The sequence below is a fragment of the Ailuropoda melanoleuca genome, chromosome 1 (genome assembly GCF_002007445.2).
Source record: "Ailuropoda melanoleuca isolate Jingjing chromosome 1, ASM200744v2, whole genome shotgun sequence".
Lineage (NCBI taxonomy): Eukaryota > Metazoa > Chordata > Mammalia > Carnivora > Ursidae > Ailuropoda > Ailuropoda melanoleuca.
Genome location: NC_048218.1, coordinates 10,434,218 through 10,457,323, shown reverse-complemented (window position 1 = coordinate 10,457,323; position 23,106 = coordinate 10,434,218). Strand labels below are relative to the sequence as shown.

The window sequence follows — 23,106 nt, the reverse complement described above, 5'->3', positions numbered from 1 at the left end:
CATGAGAAAGCAATTGTGTGAAGCATACTGTTTTGAAAACCTAAGATACCAGGTTTCCACCAGGAACAATCTTGAGTCCGTAGTAGCTCTGCTGGTCTCAGGAAAGCTGTTCTCATGTGTGGACTGAGGGTCAAGAGCTTTTGCAAATTCAGTTTAAGAAGGTTGAGGTGAAGAAAGAGTCCTAACAAAATTTTCTTTATTAAATATTTTATCTGATTCGGATGAAATAATTGGAACCTGTAACGTCAGGATCTTCCTGTCTTCTAACCTTCACAAAAAGCAGTTGTGATCCTATTCCTCTGGATTTTTAGACCAGTCTACTTGTCCTGTCATTGAAATACAAGAGGAAAATATAGCTGTATTCATTATCTTTAACATCATACTTCAGTTTTATGTTTGCTTTTTACTTTAAATTCAGGCCATAATATCTATCAGTCCTTCCAAATACTGGTCAAGTTATCCTGTTTGTGGTCTTATTTTTTCTTCTTAAAAATCTTACATTCCCTAAACCTTGAGGAAAATTAGAAAGTTTAAAAATTTTCCAACCAAATGTATCTGCTTGAAGAAACATCCCACTGTCAGGATCTTCTATTTATGACTTGGCCTCCTGGGAGAATTAGAATCTGGTCTACAAGAAGGCTTGTGTTTACATTTTCTGGCCCCAGTCACATGGAAAAACAGGAGACTTATTGGCATCTGTTCTTCTAGGAATGATTTTTCCAGGAACCTAAGACTGGAACCAAGTAGGATGAGTAGAGAAAACGTGAAGGTGAACCACAAGGTTGACATGGTTGGATGTTCTCCCTCTGACACCCTGTGCTTTATAGTCTAAACCTTAGTGGGTAGTTTAAGCGGGGTGTGTGTGTGTATGTGTTTTCCCCTTGAATACTCAGCCATCTTCGGGGTTGGGTAGTGTGAACTCCATTTTACAAGTGAAAAAACTGCAGCAGAAAGGTGTCGAGCCAGGGTCACATAGCTCAGTAAATGGCTGGGCCAGCATTCCAAGGGCAGTCTCAACCTAGAAGCTCTACTTTGCATCACTGTATCTGTAAAAGGAGTGTGCAACATAGTGGTGTAGTAGAGTTAAAGTGCCTTTAGACTGAGGGAAGTATTTCACATCTATTTTGAGTGCCTACAGGGTACCAGCATTACCATGTTTGGGGGGATTATAGTGGTAAACTGTAAGACAGAGTTTCAGCTTGCCTGGAGCTTACATTCTAGTATTCTAGTAAACCAGCAAATGCTAGCGAAAGCATAATGAGAAACCAATGTGGTAAATTTCATTTTTTTTAGAGTGCTCAGGCGAGGCAGAGACTGAAGTGAGGGACCTAAGTGAGGCCATTGCCATTGACTTGGGGCAGAAGAGCAAGAACCCGCGCAGAGATCTTAGAGTTAGGTCAGCTTGCATTCAGCTCAGCAGGCTTTGGTTTGTTTTATAGGTCATCTTCAAGCCTTTCCTGAAAGTGCATAATTATTGTTTAATGCTTATTTTTTCCCCCACAGAGCTTTTTTTATTTAGTAATCTAGTTGTTGCCTCGAGATACTTGTTTTTCCCATTTTCTAGAGGTGAGAATTAAGATGCAGACGTGGGCACACATAAAAGGAATTTAATGACTCTCCATACTGTGCCCATCACCCAGCTTCAACAACCAGTCAGCATTTACCAGTCTTGCTTCATCTACGCTCCCACCCCTGCCCTTGGTTTTTTTTCTGGAGCATTTTATATTTTCTCTAACAAAGTTACAAGACCAGTTCATTTAACACCTGCATGCTTTTCACCTAGATCACCAATTGTTAAAATTGCCATATTTGCTGTATTTATTTATTTATTTAAATCTGCAGTGTTTGAGAGATGCTCCATCTTGACATACCTTTGTCAGGAATAAGAGCAGTTTTCTTCCTAACCACAGCATAACCATTACCCAATTTTGACATTGTTTCAGTGCTATTATAATATGTTCAATACATACATGTTCAAATTTATCCTGTTATTCCATTAATATTCTTTAGCTTTTTAATCCAGAATTCAATCAAATATCATGCATTTAGTTGTTTAGTGTCCTCAGCCTAGAATAATTCCTGGTCTTTGTCATTAGTGACAGTAGCACTTTGAAGAGTCCAGGCCCGCTGGTCTGCAGAATCCCTCAATTTGGATTTGTCTAGTTGATTTTCTCATGATTAGAGACAGGTTGAACATTGTTGGCATAATTATTAAGTAGTGATATCCGTGTATTGTATCAGGAGGCATGTCAGTTTGTCTCACTATTGATGTCAAGCAGTCATTTGGTTTAGGTGATAACCACCAGATTTGCTTATTGTAAACTGCCTTTTTTTCCTTTTGTAATCAGTGATTTATATAGTGACAAAGTTGAGGCTGAGTATTCTTTTCTTCAGTCTTCTACTGGCTTTAGCATCTGTTGATGATTCTGAATCTGTTATTGCTGGAGTACTTTAATGCAAAGTGCAGATATAAAATTTTACTTGTGAATATTTAGTACGTATCCAAAAGATATGGGCTTTAAAGAAAAAACCCAAGCACAGTGCCTTTATGACACCAAATGAATTCCTTAACGTCTCCATGTTCAAATCCCTGAATTGTCTTGTTTCTCCCCAGTTGGTTTGCTTGAATCTGAAGCTAGACAAGGTCCACAGTCTGCATTTACTTAATGGCCCCTTGAGTCTTTACTGTAATTGATTCCCCACCCTTTCTTCCTTTCTGAATTTGGTTGATCATTTCCTGATGTTTTACATGTTCATCTAATCCAGGTATTTTCTGTAAATTGGCAGGTAGAAATTTGATTAGTTTTCAGATTTTGTTTTGCAAGAGCATGTAAATATCCTGGATGTAGCATCCCATCAGGTTGCACACATGTCTGCCTTTTCGAGAAGATTCATTCTTGGTGGATGCAAATACTGTCAGTCTCATCCATCCATTTTAAAGTTCCCCATCAGCCTTTCACCTAAGGATTCTAGCATCCATTGTAATCATTGCCTAGGATTTGTGTAGTTGCTTTCTCATAGTTAGAAATAAGGTTAAACTTTGTTGATGATTAGGGACTGCAAAGGGTGATTTTCTAATTGCATCATTCCTTCTTTATCAGTGAGATGTTTTTCCGACTTATGTTTATTCCTATTTTTTTTATGTGTATCTTCCTGGGGAGTGTTAAGAGAATACATTCTTGATCTTCACAGAGCAATGTTTTTGGACTTCCTTAGTGATCATCCGATATTTCCTTAATTTTCTCATCTATAAATTGGGGATAATTATCATGCCTTCCTCCTGGAGTTTTTGTGATGATTGGATGAGCTGGTACACGTAGTGTAGAAATGGTGCCCGGCGCTAGTGTTGGTAAATGGTAGTTCCTAAAGTAACTTGCTCAGTTTTGTGGAAACATTTAATGCTTCAAGTGTAATGGAGAGCTGGAGGGTGGGGAGAGAGTCTTCGTAAGCCGAGATCAGCAAGAGGGCTGGGTTTGTATAGAGTGGGCTGAAGGAAAGTACTGCTTGCCCACACTGACCTGCCTTTTGTTAAGGAAACAACCATAGTACAAGAAGCGCCTGGGTATCGTTGCACACTGTGAGGCGGATGTTGGTAATTGCAGGGCTGATATCTAGAGCACACTCTGAAGTGGGGTGAGTACAATGAAGTAAGTAACCACTCTTTTATTGGGTGGGTAGGATGAGATAGTGGCTCCAGATAACAAATTTTTACTGTGTCATGGCCCTTTGAGATTTTTATCTGAACAAAGGGCTGCTTGCCTAGTTTGATTGGCCTTGTCATTCCACACACACACCCTCCAAACTGTTGGCAGTAGCTGATCACTTTGGTAGGGGAGGAAGTGCCGTACTCCCTTTTGGCCTTTTAGTCTGCCATCACTTACTGCTTAAAAAAAAACCCTGCTCTTGAGGATTGTGTAGGATATTGAAAGTTTAACACTCTTGGTTGGGTACTTCATCATTAACGTGTTATTTAACAAACATTTGCTTACACTGTGTGCCAGACTTCTAGACACAGATCACATGACTGAACAGCACGGACAGTCTCTGGCCTAATGGAGGTTACATTTTGTAGTGAGGAAACAATAAACGTAAATAAGTTCTATATATGTTAGAAGGTATTGAGTGCTACGGGAAAAAAATAAAGCAGAATGGGGCCCCTGGCTGGCTCAGTTGGTAGAGCATCCATCCAACTCTTGATCTCGGGGTCGTGAGTTCAAGCCCCACATTGGGTGTAGAGATTACTTTTTAAAATAAAGTAAATAAATTAAAAAAATAAAGCAGAATAAAGGGCTGAGATGGTTAGGGGAGTGACTTTTGAGCAAAGATGTAAATGAGAGGGGAGCAAGTTTTGTGAAAATCTAGGACTGCTGAGCGTACATACCTTGCATAGGGAGCGGCAAATGTCAAGGCCCAGAGGTGGGTTTAGTGCGTTGTGAATTGTTAATAAAAGAGTAACTGCTTGCTGTGTTGATTAATGCCCTGCAGTGGGCCAAGAGCCAAAGCTTGCAGATAAGTTAAGAGGTGAGGGCATTTGGTTAACTAGATGGGATGGTGATTTGGACCAGAGTTCTAGCGGTTGAAATGACGAGTGGCCCAATTCTAGATACATTTTTTGAGGTAGATCCCTCAGACTAATGGATTGATTGTGTGTGGCTTGATAGAGACAATGAGCAAGGAGTCAAGGATGACTGATACTACTGATATGCTAGAACTCGAGCAATAGTGAGGATGGAGTTGCCTTTCCTTGAGATGGGGAGGACCGGGAGTGAGACAGGTTTAAGGGATATGAGCCAAGTTATTCACACTCCCCAGCAACGGTAGGTGGTCACAAACACTTTATTGAGTAAGAGCCACGGTCCATAGATTTTGCTATGAGAACTCTTTGATCTGTAGATCATACATTGCTGATTCTTTTAACCTAATGTCTTGAGGGTAGAGGAGTTAGCAAGTGAAGGAAGACTGGCTTGGGTGGATTCAGATAGTCCTTGGTAACAGTCAGGTGTAGATGCACTAGATCTGATTTTTTATCCTCTGGTGAAGGAGCTGATTAACACGGCAGAGAATGAAGGCTCAAGCCTTGGGTCTGGTTGGTGAGAACCAGGATAAGCCCTAGTCTTACAGCTGACTCATCAGGGTTTTTCAGCTCTATTTGTTTACTTACCTAAGAAGCCTGTGCCTGGGACTTCTTTTTGTTTTGATTCTCTTCAGTTTCTCCTTGCCTATATCTATGAATGACCATACATAAATACTTCAGTTGGATTTTATCCCGTGTGCTGTTGTGGTTTATTTTGTAAGTGTTTGTTTTATATATATATGTGTGTGTGTATATATATATACATATATATATATATAAAATCTGGTATTTTCTCTACAAGCACAGATTTTTAAACATGGATGATACGGAATGATCTTTTATTAATTGATATTGTTTATGTTTTTATCTATTAGTAGAGATGTGTTCCTGTCATTGAAGGTCGTATTGCCTAGTGATTATTACAAGGGCAGAAACCATTTAGACCCATAGATGTGAGTGTAGATCCTGATGTAAATACAGATAACTGACCTGGGGCAGGTTACGCTGCTTCCTTGGTTTCTGTTTTCTCATCTATAAAATGATCGTAGTAACCGTACTTGTCCCATGATTGCTGTGAGGAGTACACACGGCACTCTGGGTACAGTATCTGTAAGGTGTTAGGACTTAGGGCAGTAAGTGTCAGGTTTTTTTTTTTTTTTATCTCCATCATTTATAACTCACTCATCCTTGACAACCAACCTCCTATAAGCAAACATAGGCACTGCTGTTCTCTCTGCTCATATTTTCATTTCTCTCAAAAACGTTATTGGAGTTTGTTCCATGTACATGATCTGGTATAACCCACATTAAAGTTGAAACCAGTGATAGTTTGAAAGTTGTCCCCGTACCGAAACGGTTTTCATTCTCTGAGACTTAAAACAAAAACCAAACCACAGAACATTGTGAGCCAGACTTCTGTATTGATAGAAGCAGGATAAAATGAATGTGCCTCGAGGGATGTGTGTATGTGGATGAAATGATAAATCTAGTACTGTATGGCTTTTTTTAGGTGAGTAAAATTTTATTTGAAGAAATGGTTTACTTACATGGGAAACCATTCTCCTAAACCATCTCCCCTATACTTTGCTGAAAGTAGAGCTGGTCTGGTTGGTGGAGGGCTGCTGGAGGGAGGCTCAAATCCCTGCCCACTCTGCCTTGCCTCCCACCCCTGTGATGAGACACTGGGAGTAGAAATCCCCAGAAGATGGTTTAAACGCCATTGGAGTTCAATCAGGGTTTCATGCATTTCTTACATACTTTTAGAAATTTGAATAGCTGAGGTTGTAGGTATAATAGAAATGTTTTGCCAAAAAGATTTAAGGGCAAACTCCTTACATGTTTTAGGGACTGTCGTATCATCATTACATATAGTGTTACTTTAGCTCCACTTGTAGTTTAGAACTGGCTGGAATTCACGAGTTGTATTAGAAAGCCTCATTTTGCTTTTAAGTGTCACTGATAAACTGCTACCAATATCCATTTCTACATTTTTAAAGTAACAATGGATTGAGGAAGGTTTTATACATATCTATACATATATATTCTGTACCATGCACCATTAATTTACCCTGCTAGTGGAATTTGCTTTATTGAACCTTGAATCAAGAAGACAAAAGTGAAAATGTGTATGAAAAGTCCATAAGTAAAATTTTGTATAAATTTAGGGTTTTTTTTTTTTATTTTACTTGAAGTGATGTAAATAGGAGCTAATTGTTCATGAGATGGTTGAGAGCCTCTTTAAAATATTTGTGAGGGAACTGAATATTTAATATTTTATCTACTTCTTTTATCTCTAAGTAACTTTTGTGAGGAACCTAATATATCTGGCATATAGCTGACAGTTTAATTTGAAAGGAGCTGATATCATAACTTTTAGTCCGTACAAGTTGTCAAAGGTAAAACAACATTTGCTGAGTACCTGCTCGTTGCACTGGGCAATCTTAACATGTTTTCTGTATGGCAGTTATTCTTTACTAAACCATTGGTAGCCAGATGATGATTTCATTTTACAGATGGGACTGTTGAGGCTCATAGATTGTTATTGCTTAGATCCTGCATTTTGGAAGTAACGACTTGGTCTCCAGCCCTTCAAAGCTTGTCTGCTTTCTTGATCATGACACCCATACGTGTAAGTTTGCAAAGGTGTCCATGTGTTCCATAATCCTTAAGTTACTAGCTGGTACAGTGAACATTTAATTGGATCAGAATAGAAGCAAGATCTGGCAAGCCTACAATTGACAGTGCTGGGCTGGCCTGTTTGGATTGTCCTTTGAGTGTGTGGTTTTTAAAGTGACTCTAAAGCTAAAAAGATTGTTGTTTGGTTACTTTTTATGTCACTTTTCTACCCTTTTTTAGTCCCCTTGCCTGATTGAATTTGTTATGACGTGGAGCCCTGATGGCTTTAGGAATTGTTTTTCTTGTTCTCAGTTGGGTTTTTATGACAGTGACTCTCTTTTTAGAGTGACTATATGTCCTGGATTTTACAGATTGTCCCAGAATAATTTCCTAGTTTGGAAGATAAATTATATGGTCACCCTAGATAATAGAAAAGAGAAGTTGGATTTGATTATTATAACTAATTATATTTTGATTATATTACCTAAAGGGGGGTTAATAGCTGATTTAATTTGGTGTTACCTATTTTCCTCTTTCTAGTTCAAACACAGCAAATACTTAGGTATACTTCTTTATTTGGATTAATTCTTCAGTTGTAATTTAATTCATCTAGATGCATGAAACAGTACCAAAACTGTAGTCTAATTTTGTGCAAAACTGTCAACAAAACACTTTATGAGAAGGAAGCCCTCTCCTTTGGGGGGTTGGGGACTTCTGCTCTGTTTCATAGTGAATGCCCTTATGTTTTGAGGTTTGGCAGAATTTATTATACTGCCCATCACCACTAGGGGACAACTTTATACGTTCCACAAATAATACTCTTATTGTAGAAATACTTGTTTTCTTAAAAATGTACTACCAAGGAACCAACCCATGTATTTTATCATTCCTGTATCTATTTTATTATTTGTCTCATATTTCTCCCTTAACAGGATTTACCTGACTTGTGCAGCAGCTTAGTCCTAGTAATATAAAAACATAAATTAAAAAGTTTCATTTTAGCTGATGAAAAAGTTTTCCATGTATATTTTTTCTGAAAATAAAGGAATTCTGCTTAGTGTTCATTGTATTTTTGTTCTAGAAATATTTACTTATCTAAAGGAAAGAAAAAATATGCAGAATTTATGTTGTATATTTTATTTGGAACCATTTTTAAGGAATGCATAACTTATCTCCTAACAGAGTAGAGTTCAAGGCTGTGACAATCTGTTCATGACTAGAATGTGAAATTTAGCTGCATTGTATTATAGTATTTTATATCTTTCTATAAACTAAATTGACCTATTTTTGATTTTGTTTGTTTTCCCTTTTCCAGTCTTTACCAGGTGCTGGTCTCTGGATGTTTTTTGTTTAAATTGGAAAAATCTTTTTTTTTTTTTTTTTTTTTTTTTTTTTTAAAGATTTTATTTATTTATTCGACAGAGATAGAGACAGCCAGCGAGAGAGGGAACACAAGCAGGGGGAGTGGGAGAGGAAGAAGCAGGCTCCTAGTGGAGGAAGCCTGATGTGGGGCTCGATCCCATAACGCCGGGATCACGCCCTGAGCCGAAGGCAGAGCTTAACCGCTGTGCCACCCAGGCGCCCCTAAATTGGAAAAATCTTAAACCTGCCCACAGAGTGGTATGGTATCCAGTGAGATGGGGACTGTCAGCAGTGGCTTCCGAATGGTCTGAGGAAGCAGAGGCAGACAGAATTGAGAAAAGTCAGCCTTGAGCTGGTGCTTGGCTGCTCCCTGCTACCTCTGCTGTGGGCAGGATGTCTTTTTCTCTCTAGCTTACCTGCTGTCCTAGGGAAGTTAGGGGTTAGACCAGTCTGAACTTCGGGAACAGAATATGGCTCAGAGATTAGACTTGTATAGATCATATTTGACAAGAAGAACAATGTGACTGATATGATATAGATCATATTTGACAAGAAGAACAATGTGCTTACCAGTGATTGAAGAAGGTGCTTGCTCGTTCTGTTTCTGAGCCCTTGGTTCTCTGAGCAAACAAGCTGCTGGCAGGGGCTGCTGCAGTGTGTACCTTCCCCTCCTCCCCTCCCAGCAGAAACACCGAGGGTTTTGTTTGTCCCTACTTGGGGGAAACACATGGTTGGTCAGCTGCTGCCATTGAGAAGAGCAGCACCTGAAAGACTGTTCTGCCCGGGAAGTTAGGCTTTTCTGTGTAAGTTGGAACAAGTGGCTTCGATGATGAATGGTGGGGAGCTTTGTCCAAGGCAGGATTTCACAAATGCCAACAGCTATTTTCTTTGTAGTTAAGGACCTGCCTGTTTTACTGAAACATTAAAGGCACCTTTTAAGTAGTTAATGTTTATTAGTCATTTGATTGTATTTTATTAAAAATTTAGGTGATCCTTCTAGATAGTGTCCAAGTGTTTCTTTAGAAAGTTTTTGGGGTGGGAAAGTGGTCACAGAAATATGACCAGCTTTCAGGATTTGGCAAGTATGAAGTGATACAAGTCACAACTGTTAGTGTATTTGATGCTGTTGTGTGTGGGAGTTTTATTCATGTCAGTCATTAGTGACACTGGCTCTTAGGAGGAAGGATAGTAATCCATTTTCTTAGTATAATATAGTGCTGTATGCTTAAAGAAGGCGTAAAGATGGGTTTAAGACATTTCCATCTAGGCTGCATTTTGAATTAGACCTAATAACCAAATTCAGTAGAATGTTTATCTTTAGCCATTATTTCCAGTGCCTTTCCTGGTCAGTGAGAGGTGTGTTTTTGAAAGTTTTTTGTTTTTGTGGTTTTTTTTTTTTTTTTAAATTCTGTGGTCTGTTTTGAACAGTTTTGGAAAGCAGTAGCTTTAGTATCATTTATAGGTCTTAAGTTTCCTACTGATTTTCAAAGGAAAATGTGTAGATTCATCAAAAAACATCTACTTTGTCCAGTATAGAAAAACATTTCACTTTGAGGTTGCTTTCCCACAAAAGGAAAACTCGCAATAGAAGTCGATGTGGGGCAGGCATTAGGATGGATAACAAAATGTTCTTCATGTTGATCTCTCAGCTACAATTATAATTAACTTTGTAGATTTAGAATTTGTCTCTCTTTCAGGAGAAAATCATCAGATTCATAAACTTGATTTTAGATGGATTTAAATGTCTGTTTTGCAGAGTGATTTTTTTTCTTAATCCAGGACTGAAAAATATCTGACTGACTTAATTGAAGATAACTTGTTATTTAATGGTTGATCAATGTTTGTTTCATTGAGGTTTGGAAGATATGATACATTGTTTTTCAGTCTTTCAGAAATTTTGTTCTCCTTCCTAGTCTCCTTGCTTTTTATACCTTTCAACAGGAAAGCATTATTAAAAGGAAAACCTCAACAAAATCAAACTTTGTGTCACTGTGCCTTTATCCTCTCAGAGATTTTTCTTGGAATTATTGCCTGATGAAAAGGAAGGGAAGGAAATTACCTTTTTGAACATTTTTCAAAAATCTTCTGATGTCTTCCTTCTAGCTAGGAGAAATAATAAAATTTTAGGGTTTTATAAGTTGTGTGTTCCTAGTTTTTTTTTTTTTTTTGTCTGTGGAATGTCTTGTTTTCCTTTAGGGCAGGAGTCATCTCACAATTTCTCTGTTACTGTATGATAACTACCACATACACATTTGCAGTAGGAATTTAGGAAAATTTTATAATAATAAATTTGTGTTGACTAAGTGATGCTTGATTTGGGTTTGGGGGTAGATGATAACACGGGGTTGCGTCTACCTGCCTGTTCCATCCAGGCCCCTAACTGGCTATAAGGTGCATTATTCAGGATCCATACCATTTGAAGATTCATTCTGGTGCCCTTATGAATAATTAGAGCTTTTTCCCCTGACCTTTTCCCTTAAGGTGCTTTAAGATCTTGGTGTCTGTTCCAATCTGAGACAACCACAGCAAGACAAAAAAAGGGCAATGTCATGGTAGGCAGTACTTATTTGCTAGAGAAGTTAGGTCACTTAGTTATGAGGTCAATGAATTTTTGTTCTTAGTTCAAATGATAAATATTCTCATGACTTTAAGTACCCGATGTGTTAGTTTAGATTTCTTTTTCCTGTGGAACTGAAGTATATTTAAAAAAAATTTTTTTTTTCTTATAATAAAGAATGTCTTATTGCGCCGTTTTTGCTAGACTGAAAGTTTCCTCATCCCTTGGTGAGACCCTCCTCTAATTCAATCTTTGTCTTTTGTCTTTGCTGCCTTGCAGGGTTGGTACAGTAGGCTTCACTAACTTAGCTGCAACTCAGAATTTCTCCTCCAGCACCTGAGTAAATGCTGATGGTCTTGTGGAGAGTGGATTAAGAGTACGAGCTAAGTTCTCAATCCCAATTAAGAAGCGGAGGAAAATTTAAACTGTCTCCTTCAAAGTTTATCACAACCACCACCATCAAGACAGCAAACCAAAGGACAAAGACTTTGACCTGCTGTGTTGCTCTGTGTAGTCCAGTTCACGTATGGTTTACAGACTTGGCTGGGGTTACTAATGAGTACATAAAAGTCGGACACTTCTGTCATTGGACACTTTGAGTCACAAAGTTACCAAAATGAGGGCTGTACTGGAGACAGCAGACATTGCCATAGTGGCCCTGTATTTTATCCTGGTCATGTGCATTGGTTTTTTTGCAATGTGGAAATCTAATAGAAGCACCGTGAGTGGATACTTCCTGGCGGGGCGCTCTATGACCTGGGTAGCAATTGGTGCCTCTCTGTTTGTGAGCAATATTGGGAGTGAGCACTTCATTGGGCTGGCAGGATCTGGAGCTGCAAGTGGATTTGCAGTGGGCGCATGGGAATTCAATGCCTTACTGCTTTTGCAACTTCTGGGATGGGTTTTCATCCCTATTTACATCCGGTCAGGGGTATACACCATGCCTGAATACTTATCCAAGCGATTTGGTGGCCATAGGATTCAGGTCTATTTCGCAGCCTTGTCTCTGATTCTCTATATCTTCACCAAGCTCTCAGTGGATCTGTATTCGGGTGCCCTCTTTATCCAGGAGTCTTTGGGTTGGAACCTCTATGTGTCTGTCATCCTGCTCATTGGCATGACTGCTTTGCTGACTGTCACCGGAGGCCTTGTTGCAGTGATCTACACAGACACTCTGCAGGCTCTGCTTATGATCGTTGGGGCACTCACACTTATGATTATTAGCATGATGGAGATTGGCGGGTTTGAGGAAGTTAAGAGAAGGTACATGTTGGCCTCACCCAATGTTACTTCCATCTTGTTGACATACAACCTTTCCAACACAAATTCTTGTAATGTTCACCCTAAGAAAGATGCACTGAAAATGTTGCGGAATCCAACAGATGAAGATGTTCCTTGGCCTGGATTCGTTCTTGGGCAGACCCCAGCTTCAGTATGGTACTGGTGTGCTGACCAAGTCATCGTGCAGAGAGTCTTAGCAGCTAAAAACATTGCTCATGCCAAAGGCTCTACTCTTATGGCTGGCTTCTTGAAGCTTCTGCCAATGTTTATCATAGTTGTCCCAGGAATGATTTCCAGGATACTGTTTGCTGATGATATAGCTTGCATCAACCCAGAGCACTGCATGCAAGTATGTGGAAGCAGAGCTGGGTGCTCTAATATTGCTTACCCACGCCTGGTGATGAAGCTGGTTCCCGTGGGCCTCCGTGGCTTAATGATGGCAGTGATGATTGCAGCTCTGATGAGCGACTTGGACTCTATCTTTAACAGTGCCAGTACCATATTCACCCTCGATGTGTACAAACTCATCCGCAGGAGCGCAAGCTCCCGGGAACTAATGATTGTGGGGAGGATATTTGTGGCTTTTATGGTGGTGATCAGCATTGCATGGGTGCCAATCATCGTGGAGATGCAAGGAGGCCAGATGTACCTTTATATTCAGGAGGTAGCAGATTACCTGACACCCCCAGTTGCGGCCCTGTTCCTTCTGGCAATTTTCTGGAAGCGCTGCAATGAGCAAGGGGCTTTCTATGGTGGAATGGCTGGCTTTGTTCTTGGAGCGGTCCGTTTGACACTGGCCTTTGCATACCGTGCCCCAGAATGTGACCAACCCGATAACAGGCCAGGCTTCATCAAAGACATCCATTACATGTATGTGGCCACAGCATTGTTTTGGGTCACAGGACTCATTACTGTAATTGTTAGCCTTCTCACACCACCTCCCACAAAGGAACAGATTCGTACCACCACCTTTTGGTCTAAGAAGAGCCTGGTGGTGAAGGAAAGCTGCTCCCCGAAAGATGAACCATACAAAATGCAAGAGAAGAGCATTCTGAGGTGCAGTGAGAACAGTGAGGCCATCAACCACATCATTCCCAATGGGAAATCTGAAGATAGCATCAAGGGCCTTCAGCCGGAAGATGTTAATCTGTTGGTGACCTGCAGAGAAGAGGGCAATCCAGTGGCTTCATTAGGGCATTCAGAGGCAGAAACACCAGTAGATGCTTATTCCAATGGGCAAGCAGCTCTTATGGGTGAGAAGGAGAGAAAGAAGGAAACAGAGGATGGAGGCCAGTACTGGAAGTTCATAGATTGGTTCTGTGGCTTTAAAAGTAAGAGCCTCAGCAAGAGGAGTCTCAGAGACCTGATGGAGGAGGAGGCTGTCTGTTTACAAATGTTGGAAGAGCCTCCACAAGTTAAACTAATACTGAATATCGGACTTTTTGCTGTGTGTTCACTTGGAATTTTCATGTTTGTTTATTTCTCCTTATGAACTTTTTAAGGATATGATGAGACACTAACTTAAGAAAATACTGGTCTTTGGAAAAAAAACAAAAACAAAACTTATGTAACTGTTGCATCTCTCAGGCATTGTTTACGCTATAGGTTTTAGCCAAATTTTACTTAGCAGAAAATCATCTATTTGCAAGACTTTATTTTCCCAGAGATGGATGAAAGTAAATTTTCAACCTAAATGAAGTAAAACTTGTTTAACAGACTGAATTGTGCAAATGTGGTTTAAAATTTTCCATACCAAAGTAAGGAGAGACCAATTATTCTCATAGAACATGTAGAGCAGAAAATATGCTACCATTATTATGAATAAGGTATACTGTCTGCACTGCCAAATCTTGGTAGGCCTTCTTCTCCTGAAGTGGAAGACTTGCTCATTTCAAAGTTTTTTCTCTGTCTCTGTAATCCCTACTACCATTTAAAACTGAAGTCGTAGACATTGTGTAATCAGTTGTGTACTGAAAACCTAACTGACGTGCTTGTGGGGTCCTTGTGTCAGGACAAGTTAGTTTGTTGGCCAGGTTCATTTTGCTAGCGTGAGCCTGTGTGGATTCTGATTGCCAAAAGAAAGGAAGAAGAATGTTTTCCTGTAGCTGTTCTTGCACCACCAATATATGGAATGTTGGTAAAAAGTTTGTTCCAGTTCCTTTTTTTCTTTGTTTTCTACTCTGACTGCAGTTTAAGGGAACCATACTCAAATGACCACCAACTCTGTCTTGATAAAAAGTTATGTCATGATTGTATTGTCAGACGATTAGGGGAGAAAATGAAGTAAACATTGCTGATGATCCCCAAATTTATTGACCAAGTTAAGGTTGTTTATATAGTTTGGGAATTAGCAGTCCTCAAGCAGTGTTTGATCAGCTTAGGCTAAACAGGTGACTACTCATACTCCACTAATTCTCTAGCTTTATTCTTTGTTCTTGTCATTTGGTAACATTTTTCATTAGCCACACACTTTTCCAAGTGGATTCAGTTGGAAGATATGTCCAGAAATTTGAAGAAAATTGTCACTGCCTTTGTTCTGGGTTGCCCTGCTTGATTAGATCATGATATATTGAAGTTGAACTTCTGAAGGGAAAATATAATCTGAGATCATATTGTATCCTATAAGTGGTTTTTTTTTTCTGTTTTACTTTTTTTTTTTTTGAAAGACTTGCCATCTGTACACGCCTCTATATTTTTAAAAAAGTTACATTCACTTAGAGCATGAGGAGGTTCCAGTGCAAACTGGGCGTCAGTAACAGAAGACTGAGTGCATGCTTTGCCATTGGTAGATTGTCAGTATAATACGTCTTTCTGTAGAGTGGATAGCATGTTAAAGAGGTGTCATGATAAGAACTTCCGGGTTTAGTAGTATGTCTTGTGGAGGATATCCTACGACTTGTGTGCTTCTAGGACCCTCTGTCTTCACATGGCATGGCACTCTGTTGTAACCCTCATGGATGGGAATCTTTTTCACAGGCTGATTCCCCTTCTTGAGGACAGGATACAAAAGATGTTAGAGAGAAGCTCTACAGATTACGAAGTTCTGTGTCTGTGTGCTCAACATGGTCCTTTTTCCTCCATGACATATGAAGGAAACTAATTATGTATTTACTTTCTTTGACTTTCCTGTAATCTCTGATACTTTTTAAATTGCATGATTTTATTAAGCTTGTATTCTTTAGGGAAAAGTATTACTTTTTTAGATACTTTTGTAGATTTTGAATCAAAACTCAGTCCTAATGACTTTAAATTTTTTGTATTCTATAAACGAGTTTCATTATGATGGACTTGATTAGTCCAAATCAACTTTTAGAAATTATCAGGTAGCATAATGTCTTCCCGTCTCTAGGAGGCTTTCTGATGGACTGAATCTGTAGATGAAAAAATAATTCATGTATGAATAGCATGATTTCTGAGAGCTTAGAGTGCCTTGTAGAATTTTTTTCTCAATTTCATTCTTACGGTTTATAAGCTGGGGGCCAAATAAATAGGGACCGTCCTTTTCTTGTATGGAGGAGGCTGTGGCTGTAACATGTCCCAGGTTATAAAAAGTCTTTTGGGAAGAACACAAAAACCATGTAGCCAAAGCTGGGCTTATGGTTTGTCCTCTTTTCTCAAAGGGACTGTATTTCCTTTGAGACAACCTTTTGGTCTTTGGGAAAATAATAGAAACTTAGATTTTTCAAATTGGCATTAAGTCGTAGGAATTAAAATTTTCTTTGACTTTGAACACATTGCTGTGTAACTCAGCAAAGAGGATTGACACATTGCTGGGCAGCCTTCTTACCCCTTCTTCTTACAGCATAAATTAATAGGTGGTGTTTACGTGAGTTTTTTTCCCCTTTATTTAATGTTGAGTCCTAATAGTTTGGAGTATTACGATCTCCCCCTTCTCTTTGCTGCTGTCATAGTACGATACATGAAATACATCATCTTGTGTCTGTTTGTGTGTATATAGCAGTAGGTCAAGTTTAGAGTACTACTGTCTGTAAATAAGGAATGACTATTAGCATATCCATTAGGATGTTTATTCTAGCCAGTATAAACATCACTGTTAAGACTGAAGTCCCTGAAGCTTGCCCTTCTTCTTGCTTTCCAGTAGTAGATAATGTGCTTGAATAAGTATGTGAATTGCCGATTGCAGCTTCATTCAGGGGACCATTGTTCAGTATGTTTTGTTAGAATGATTGTTCATGGAGCGATACCTGGTCTGTGTTAAGCTAGCAAAATGTTCATACTTTACACTAACAGAATGGGTCCTAAATGACGACATTTCATCTGTAGACATTGATATGTATATATTTTGATATTGGGTCAAGCTAAGGTTCAGAATTGAATGAGAGTGATACTGACTAAAATAGTTACCTGGTCTTCAAAGGTAGAGAAAAATACTGTCTCATCTGTTGTTAATGGTATCCCCAGTTCTTAGATTTTTGTCCTTTCAAGCAATCTCAGTCTTAAGATCTGATGAGCAGAGCTTATGCTCTGACATTCAGAAGAATTACTGGCTCCAAAAATATTATGTCCTTTTGCGCCAAGATAGTAAGTGGCTTTTGAAATAGCTGAGCCAATCTTTTTCCACAGCCGTTCTTTTCCTGGTGAGGTTATCACACTCTTATCTTTAGGTAAGGGAAGCGTCAAGCAATAGTGGTGGTACTGTGTCCTTTGGCCTATATTCAGCAGATCTCCTCTCCAAGGCTTCCTTTTCACTTGGCTGAAAGGATCCATTGTCTTTTTGCACAAAGAAGCTGGCCAGGATCATAGTTCTTAGCTCCAAGTAATTAGCAGAGAACTATCACATGTGAAACTTCACATTTTAAGAATTGATTTGGAGGTTGTCAATCAGTTCTTTAACCCAAGGCTAATTGGGAGTGGGGGTACTGAAAAGTCTTGTCCAGGGCACTGAGAGCCTCTTAAGTGTCTCCATTTCTCAGTCCATTGCTTTCTTCCCTGTACTTACAGGGTGCATGGATCTTCCCCTTTCTTTTCAAATATCATTTAGTGCAGCCTATGGGTTATTCTCATTCTTTACCAGTCCTACAGACTGGCTATGTTATTAAAAGGCTTAGACCTATGTCAGTGTTCCCACTTGGCAGTGTTTGGCTTACTTACTTTCCTCACATTTTTTACTCTGCTGTGTTGTTTTCATCTGAGGTATGATGGCTGGAAAGGACCACGTGGGTATGGAGTAGTGACACCTCACCACCATTCCCCAGTTTTGGACTGAGAGATGTATGTAGACCATTCCTGTTACATTATGTGACTCACAGAGACTTGCCAGGACAAAATTTTCCTAAGAAGTCAGAAAAACTATTAAATGAGATGCTGAGAAATACCTGGGTGATACAAACTTAACAAGTTAGGCAAAGGGCAAACATTAGCTTATAAAATGTGCAGACGTAGAATTCTGTTCAGTGACTTTAAGAACTAGAAGCATCTTGGCTATTGGCTCGTTTAAGCCTTTCCCCACATAGATTAGGATACCAGTGAAAAAGATCCAGCCTGTTAAACCTTGGTTTGATGTTAAATATTGTGAAATAGGAGTTTTTAAACATATTTGAGATAAAAAGGACTGATATTTGATAGCGATACTTTCGTAGAAAAAATGCTTTTAGGCTTGTATTCATAAGATCTCTCATTAACGAAGTGTTAAATTGCATTCAGACATTTGATGTTGACATTAGCTTGAGCATACGTTACAAATAGGGTATATTCCTATTTGTGTGTATACCCACATACCATTCAGAGAGACTGGTCTTTCCCTCTATTTGTCTTCCCTCACGTTCGTTCTTTTAACACTTCTCAAATTCCTATTTTGATCTTTTATCAGCTTAATTCACATTCAGGCTTACTGCTATGATATGCAAAAGTGACGCTTTGCCCCAGTTTTGAAGACTTGGATCCAAATAATGATTCATTAACTATAGTTGTGTTTAAATATACTAAATTTCTATTAGCTTAAGCTGTTAAATTCTCAAGAATGGTTTTCTCAGACTAATGTTCACTAAAAATAAAAGCCCTAGTAATTCATCATTATTGTATTCTGAAAACTCTTTTCTTCAAAAATTAGGGAGGCAGCAACAGTTAAAATTCATACCAGTCCCTTTGAAATGGTTATATCACAATGCAGGGAGGAATGGAGTTTGTTTTGATGTCAGAAAGCCTTGTTCTTGCAGTACTTAAGGGTAAAAAGTTGGAACTAGTTAGTTGGCATATAGAGAAGCCCTTTTGTACTAGTTAGGTATGAAGCTGGATTATATAAGAAGCTTTGATTACTACACTTGGTTAGACTTAGTTGGCTTAACTCAGGGCTGCAAACCCCCTTTCCTCCATTAAGGTCACTTCTCTTAATTTCGTATGCTTTTTATCAAACACTCCCCTCTATTGGAAGACTAGGTATTCAACTTCTTTCACTCCTAGAATTGATTTTAGCTTAGGTTCAAACTACTTGTAGGCTTTGCCAGCACTGAGTCCCGCACCATTATTCATGGAGTTCTATAAATATGTTTATTAAAACTTCTTTCCAGTGCTGAGAATAAGGCTTTAAACTACTGATTCACCTTTAAAGGAATGTTGTGAAAATTGATGTAATTTATGTTTCTGTTTTCCATCTCAAATCCTTTATAAAAGATAGGATTTATTTTTTTGTTTAGGGTTAAGCACCCCATTTTTCTGGTAACTAACAGCCTTAACCATGGATATATTGTCTTACTGAGAAACAAAGAAGGTTTGATGTATCTGTATCGTTACTGATTTCACTTGCTTTACTTTTTAGGGGAGGACCATAAACTGAAGCTGTTGATTTTCAGCCAATAACCTTACTTTATGTAATGACTTTTCAGTGTGGTTTGGTTACCTGGATTCATATTATATTTAAAGAGAGGGATGCTAGAACAAATAAGCAAATGAAGAGCAAGACAGGACAAAAGCACAGTGGTCTCAGATTTTTCTTAGTGTAGGAGCAGTGGCTTTGCTCTCAGAAAAGCACTGTATCATAATTGTCGCCCATGATAACGAAGCCACTCTGTCCTCTCCTTCTACTCCAAGTTTGAGATGGTTTACAGTCTGCGAACTCTATCAATAAGGGAAATAGATATTTCAGTGATTTCCGCAACAGCACAAGTTGACAGTAGATAACCACAACCTTACTGGAGATTTATATTTATCTTGGTAAATTCACCTTGTACCCCAGTGCTGCTGGAGGAAGGAGTGTTTACTTTTTTTATTGCCTTTGGACAAACTAGTCTGGATAATTTTTCAATATATCATTGTAGCCTAGACTTCTATAAGTGGAATGAATGTTCCTTAATAACTCACTTTTTGGTTATAATAGTTGGAAACTGAAATTAAGCTCATTACTGTTATTGAAATCCCAAATTGGCAAAGGCCAATATATAGGGTATTTGGTAATATAATCAGCTTCTGAAATTTATGTGTTTTGATTAGTGCCTTCCGGTTGCCAATATTGACTGCTAGTTTACACATTTCCCTTTCTTGGTAGAATATACTTATTTGTTACAATTTCTCTTTTTAAATTTTGTTACAACTAGTCAAGGAAATAAAAAAAAAATACATTTATATTTACATACTTTATATGCAGCCTTTGTTTAGGTTCAAGGAAACCAGGTAGCTCTAATTCCTGTTGCAGTTTAAATGTTATTTATTCATCTATATTTGTTTTATATCCTTAATTAAAACTATAAGGTTACTTATTAGTTCTGTGAGTATATTTTAACTATTGTTTTTCCAGTGTAGGTTTGATAGGCATATCTGAGAACATACATGTGACAACAGTTTCACATTCCATGATAGGTAAAAAGCTTAAAGTAAAAGTCCGTAGAAAGCACAAATCATGTTCATGCAGGTGTGTATCTCCACATGTAGAAAGCACAAGACTAACAGTATTTCTCAGTATCCCGCAAGTGCCAGTTGTACAGCCCACCAGGTGTTTGTCTCGGGAGTTGTGGAGGACCACAGTATTCAGAGCCCTAGACAATGAGGTATCCTGAGTTGTGGTCCTAAATGATAAGTGATTCAATGTACTAATCTGAGTAAATTTGTACTACTTTGGTAGAGGGAGAAAAGACAACTATTAAGAATGTTGCAGTTATATTTGGGGGTTACTAGCAAAAATGGGGTCTATGGGTTCTTTCCTACAATCTGGAACCAAAACAGGGACAGACTTCTAGGCTTTTGGTGGGTAAAGAGTTTGACAAACTTTTGCTTTAAGCTGTAGAGCCATTGGTGTTATTAGTTTTTTATCTTAAATCTTTAGGAAATTTTACCTGCTATCAGTAGTTCCCTGAAAACATGGAGAAATTTCACATTTTAACAGGGCAAATACTACTCGTCTTTAATCTTTGTGTAGGTTTGTAAGAGGTGAACGTATCTTTATTTTTTCATGTGCTTTACTGCACTTCATTTTAATACAGCAGAATTTGATCCAAGTGTTCTGAGCATCAAACTAAATCTGAGACATATCTGCCAAATGAGCTACTTTGCTTTTCACCGTGGTTATGAGAGTCTAAAGGATTCTTCTACCTGTCCCATTCCCCGCTTCATGGTTAGATTGGATGAATGAAATCAGAGTGTGTGTGCAGAAGAAATACTTTCTTGCACTCCGTATTGCCCTTGTCCTACCGCTTGCTGTCTTTACCTGAATAGTCCCAGTTTATCAAGAATGAATAAATAGTCTTTGTCTTGGATTTTGCCCATAGGTCAAAAGCTGTACTCTCAGAATGGGAGAGAAGTGACTACCTTTGTTCCCACTCTTCTCTATTTTGTGTATTTATCTTCTTAAGGAAAGACTTGGTCAACTCTGGTAGTACACGGGATGAAGATTAAAGCACATGTAGACTAATATCACATGTTTTAGAAGGGTTAACCAGAACACCTTGAGGGAGAGATTGATCTTCTAGCAAAAAACCCAGGTGTGTTCCCTCAGTATTTTAGAATGTAAAACCTCAGGTTTGGGGGGATGAGGGCAGAGAAGTGCCAGAAATGCAGGAAAAAAAAGAAAGTTTTGAGGAACGTCTTTGGCTTAGCAATGTGTGATAAGGCAAAGCAGTTACAACCTGTTAGTCTTATATAGTATGCGTCTGTACCTTTCAAATGTTGTTTTTTAAATTTAAAGTCCTTTGTAAGAACTTAATGCTTTTGAAGATTCCTTTGGCAGAATATCTTTCATTTATAATTCCATGGAAAATTGCTTTAGTTAGTCTAGGTGAAAGTCGTCCTAGCAGTGTAAATATGTATAATTAGAATTTTCTAATTTCACTTTGAGATCTCTAACTTTTGAGTGGCAAAAACAGATCAACAAGTCTTTTGCTCATGGACTATTCTGTGGCGTTGTTAAAATGCAAAAGCTTTATTTTTGTTAATAATGACATATTACATTAATCTCAGATGATGATATGGAATCTGTTCCCTGCTTTCCCCACCAACATTGCTTCGGTTTATAGATTGCCAACAGAGTTCAGAAATACAGCAGGGATCTACCCATTCTTTGCTTGGACATCCCATTTTCTGTTGCCCAGACCTATGTTGGCAATCACATATGAACTACGTTATGCTTCTCAGCGCTTTTTTTTTTTTTTGATAAGGTGGATATCAAAAATAGTTGCTGTGCAAAAGTTAGTAGTCTTCTTCAAGAAGAAAACCAATTCCTTTTCTAATATCCTGTGAAATCGCTTCATTCATTTCTTTATTTTTAAGCCAAATGTCAGCAGAGTACTGCTGCTTTTATCTAGTACTTTTGATATGTAAGTATTGCATTTTAAAGAGATGTCTTCGTTGAAAATTGTTTTTCCCAGTGTCCTCCCTATTATGCTTTGTTCATATTTTCTGTAAGAGACCAGTCTGTGCACTGGGGGTGTGTATTGTGTACATGTATCATTTCGTCAGTTATGCATTGTAGACCAAATGTGATTATAAATGAAGCCGTTATTGGTGAGTTTTTGGAATTGTAAACTGATTTCCAGTGTACCCTTTATTGTCCACAGTTTTGTTTTGTTTCGTTTTTTTAAGGTTTGATCGATGGGGTCTATCTTCACATTGTACAATGTTTTAGTTGCAAGCAGAAAGTAGAATTTGGTATAAACCAGGTTATTTCCGTATTGAAAGGAATACAATTGAAATTGTAGATTTAGGATTGTTAACCATACATGACAATTCTAACTTGACTATTACTCTAACCTACTGTATACAATCTGATTTTTAAAATTGTAGACATGTATGATCTTGGTTAAATGTGTTTTTTAAAAGTGTTATTGTTGAAAAAATGGAAAAACAATGAAGCAAATCTGCTAAAGAACTGTCAGTTTTCGTTACTGACTCTGTAAAATACACTGTTTTTTGTGTACTGTGTGTTATTTTGCCAGCTGCTGCATTAGCCTTCAAAAGTATTTGGAAACTTCAGACGAACCTACATTTTTTGCAAAGTATATTCCTTTCTGTGGTATCTTGTCCTGTAACTGAAGTATAGTAATTATTTTATGGAAATGTTATTAGCACTTCTGTACCAACTTTGAATAAAATGAAAAATTTACATTTCTGTGACTGAGTATTTTCAGTACGAACACGTCTGCCCTCAAATTTACAGGGTTCTGTGCTAGAGTTGGAGAGCTTGTCCTTTACTGCCTTTTCTCTTTTCATTTCTATTTTGGAATAATTTCAAATTACACGAAAATTGTGAGAATAGTATGAAGAATTCCAGAAT

General features: G+C 38.3%; 2 protein-coding genes across 2 annotated transcripts in view; both read left to right on the top strand.

Annotated features, from left to right (window-relative positions):
* Nucleotides 1-23,106, top strand: part of MRPS6 (mitochondrial ribosomal protein S6) — a 62,711-nt gene that overhangs the window by 10,860 nt on the left and 28,745 nt on the right. The window lies entirely within an intron of this gene.
* On the top strand, nucleotides 8,784-22,935 carry SLC5A3 (solute carrier family 5 member 3). Its single transcript, XM_034655947.1, has one exon. The coding sequence runs from the start codon at nucleotides 11,725-11,727 to the stop codon at nucleotides 13,879-13,881; it is 2,157 nt and encodes a 718-aa protein (XP_034511838.1). The 5' UTR covers nucleotides 8,784-11,724; the 3' UTR covers nucleotides 13,882-22,935.